The sequence below is a fragment of the Fragaria vesca genome, linkage group LG6 (genome assembly GCF_000184155.1).
Source record: "Fragaria vesca subsp. vesca linkage group LG6, FraVesHawaii_1.0, whole genome shotgun sequence".
Taxonomy (NCBI): domain Eukaryota; kingdom Viridiplantae; phylum Streptophyta; class Magnoliopsida; order Rosales; family Rosaceae; genus Fragaria; species Fragaria vesca.
This window is the reverse complement of record NC_020496.1, coordinates 13865557-13869379: the sequence shown is the minus strand read 5'-3', so window position 1 is coordinate 13869379 and position 3823 is coordinate 13865557. Positions and strand designations below refer to the sequence as shown.

Here is a 3823-nt window from a genome sequence, read left to right as displayed (position 1 = left end):
GAGAGAGAGAGAGACGGTTATATGACTGGCTAAAGGGGTAGCATGTCATCATTAAAAAGAATCGACGAATCACAAGTAGCCATGTGGTTAAGGTATCCATACCTTAAGACACACAAATATTTGCCTATAATGATCTATTATGAAATAATAATTCTATGATTGGATTCTGACGACCGATGACCGTTGATTGGGCTCCGGTAGCCGTTAATCGGATTCCAACGACTGGGTGTTTATTGGGGGTAGTATGGGGTTCGTCGGGGGGCTTATTAGGGGCAATAGAGGTCTATAAGGGGTAATAAAGGGTCCATTAGGGGCAATAGAGGGTATATTGGGGGAATATAGGGGGGGGGGGTTGGGGTGGATCTATTCTATAGGGGGTAGTAAGGGACCATTAGGAGTAGTAGGAGGGTCTATTAGGAGCAGTATGAGGGTCTATTAGGAGTTATATCAGAAGGTCTATTGAGGTCAGTAGAAGGTCTTTTCAAGACAATATGTGGTTTGTCAGAGGTCTATTGAGAGCAGTAGTGTGGTCTATTGAGAGCAGTACGGGTGTTGTGGGGGTTATATACTTATATTAGGGGTAATATGTGGTTTGTCAGAGGTCTATTGAGAGCAGTAGTATGGTCTATTGAGAACGGTACGGGTGTTGTGGGGGTTATATACTTATATTAGGGGTAATATGTGGTCTATTGGGAGCAGTAAATGGTCTACTGGGATAAGAGACTTTCATTTTGTCTTCTTTTGTATCCCCGAAATAAAATCACGTTGGTGTCTTGTTGGAACTCCCGAAACTGTCCACATATAGTGTGGGCATGGTAAATTACTGAGAGGATGTGCGGAAGAAAAGAGACGAGGAGGCGACTGGCTTGATTGGCGTGAGGTAGAGACAGCTTCTTTGCTCCGGTCATCACAGGTATTAACTGCTTCTTGTTGCCTTTTTCTCTTCATTGTCTGGGTTGGTGTATACTGAAACCCTAAACCAAGTCTGGATGCAAATCTGGACTTAATAATAATGGAATGGTGGGATTTAGATTCAAACAAGTTGTGGGTGACCTTTCTTTCATCGACTCCTCACCCTTTGCCAAGCTCTTGGACTCGTGCATTCGAGCCAAGTCGGCGCGTGACGCCCGTCGCGTCCACGCCCGCCTCATCAAAACCCAATTCTCGTCGGAGGTTTTCGTCCACAACAGGCTCATCGACGCGTACGCCAAATGTGGCTCGTTCGACGACGCACGCAAGGTGTTTGATAAAATGCCTGAAAGGAACACCTTCAGCTGGAACTGCATCATTTCCGCATTGACCAAGTTGGGTCTTGTCGATGAGGCTCTGCAGAGTTTTGGGTCGATGCCGGAGCCGGACCAGTGCTCGTGGAACTCGATGGTTTCCGGGTTTGCGCAGCAGGGTCGGTATGAACAAGCTTTGGAATGGTTTGTTAACATGCATGGGGAGGGTTTTGTTCTTAATGAGTACACGTTCGGCAGTGCTCTTAGTGCTTGTGCGGGTCTGAGGGAGGTGAAAATGGGTGTGCAAATTCATGGGGTCATTGCCAAGTCTTGTTGCTCTTCGGATGTTTATATGGGGTCTGCACTTATTGATATGTACTCGAAATGTGGGAATGTTGCTTGCGCGCAACGAGTTTTTGATTGCATGAGTGTGAGAAACGTTGTTTCTTGGAACAGTTTGATTACTTGTTACGAGCAGAATGGTCCTGCAAGGGAAGCAGTGGAAGTGTTTGTGAGGATGATGGATTGTGGGTTCAAGCCGGACGAGTTGACTTTAGCGAGTGTGGTAAGTGCTTGTGCGAGCTTGTCCGCAGTTAAAGAAGGTCGGCAAATACATGCTTGTGTTGTGAAATGTGATAAGTACAGGAGTGATGTTGTGTTAAGCAATGCATTAGTTGATATGTATGCAAAATGCAAGAGAATAAATGAGGCCAGAAGGGTTTTTGATGGGATGCCTATTAGAAATGTGGTCTCAGAAACTTCCATGGTAAGTGGATATGCAAAGGTGGCAAGTGTACAAGTTGCAAGGTCGTTGTTTACAAAGATGATGGAGAAGAATGTAGTCTCCTGGAATGCACTTATTGCTGGGTACACACAGAATGGAGAAAATGAAGAGGCCCTTGGACTCTTTCTCCTCCTGAAGAGAGAGTCTGTTTGGCCCACCCACTACACATTTGCGAATCTACTTAATGCTTGTGCAAGTCTTGTTGATCTGCAGCTTGGCAGACAGGCTCATTCACACATATTGAAGCATGGTTTTCAGTTCCAGGTCGGTGAAGAACCTGATATATTTGTTGGAAATTCTCTAATAGATATGTACATGAAATGTGGGTCTATTGAAGATGGCTGTCGGATTTTTAGAAATATGTTGGAAAGGGATCATGTCTCATGGAATGCTATGATTGTGGGACATGCACAAAATGGTCATGGGACTGAAGCTCTTGAAATGTTTAGAAAAATGCTGGTCTCTGGGGTGCAACCAGACCATGTTACTATGATTGGTGTTCTATGCGCTTGTAGCCACGCAGGATTGGTTGAAGAAGGGAGGAATTATTTTTACTCGATGAATGAAGAGCACGGGGTGGTACCCTTGAAGGACCATTATACATGTATGGTTGATCTGCTTGGTCGAGCTGGTTGCCTTGACGAAGCTAAGAATTTAATTGAGGTCATGCCAATGCAACCTGATGCCGTTATATGGGGTTCTTTGCTAGCTGCTTGTAAAGTCCATCGTAACATTACCTTAGGAAAGTATGTGGCGGAGAAGCTATTAGCTATTGAACCTAGGAATTCTGGACCTTATGTTCTTCTCTCAAACATGTATGCTGAGCTTGGGAGATGGGGTGATGTTGTCAGAGTAAGGAAGCTGATGAGGCAACGGGGTGTTGTCAAGCAGCCAGGTTGCAGTTGGATTGAAATACAAGGTCAGCTGAATGTTTTCCTTGTGAAAGATAAAAGGCATTCTCATAAGATGGAGATTTATTGTCTTTTGAAGTTGCTCACAGAACAAATGAAGAGACATGGATATGTACAAGATGCTTGTGACTACGAGTCTTACGAGGCTGAATCTCAACTGACTTCATTTTCCGAAATGGATATGTCAGAAAATGTAGCTGTAATGTAATTTTCTGTACATTATCATTTCTAAATGGATTCTAGTGTAACATTTTCCGCAACACCTACATTCATTTTTGGAAACAAAAAATCAGTGACTACATGAGGTCAGTAACAGTATATTGTTATCAAATCTGAAACCTCCTTTGCAATTTGATAGTGGGATATTGGGTTGAGTCAAGAAAGGTATCGTATGCTTGTAGAGAAAATATATCGTTTTTATGATAATAATCTGCGTCTAAGGTTTACTCTACAACTTAAGGCATATCTTACACCTCAGCATTTGAAAACATTTTTTTCTTCCAGTAAAATTAGTTAGACACTATAATTGTTTATGCTACTTCAGTTCATTGCCTTATAGAAGTGCAATATTGATTTTGGTTACTTTCATATGTTTCTACAGATGGAGGGTAGTTTTGCGGATGAGCTTTACTCAGAAAGTTTACAGCTATCAAAAATGCAATTGGATTCCGCATCGAATGTCACCAGTAAACAAAGTGGTTTAGATGGTAATTTATTGTGTATTAGTTAATTGGTGATTCAATATTTGGATAGCTGTAAGCCTAAAATCACCGCATTTTAGGGTTTTTTCCTTCTTTTGTTTTCCTATTTTTTTCCTTTTTTTTTTTTTTTTTTTTTTCTTGTGGGGCTTTGATAATAAATGCTTTTGATAACTGGTTGATCGAGTTTGTCTCAGGTGAAACCAA

The 3823-nt window shown here is 42.2% G+C and overlaps 1 protein-coding gene across 1 annotated transcript in view; it reads left to right on the top strand.

Moving 5' to 3' along the window:
* Positions 1 to 1652: 1652 nt before the first annotated feature.
* Positions 1653 to 3823, top strand: part of LOC101303350 (intron-binding protein aquarius-like) — a 25205-nt gene continuing 23034 nt past the window's right edge. Inside the window, exons 1-2 of the mRNA XM_004305342.1 lie at positions 1653 to 1788; positions 3520 to 3625. Of these exons, the coding sequence (XP_004305390.1) occupies positions 1741 to 1788; positions 3520 to 3625 (154 nt within the window). The 5' untranslated portion in view covers positions 1653 to 1740. The remainder of the gene's footprint in view (positions 1789 to 3519; positions 3626 to 3823) is intronic.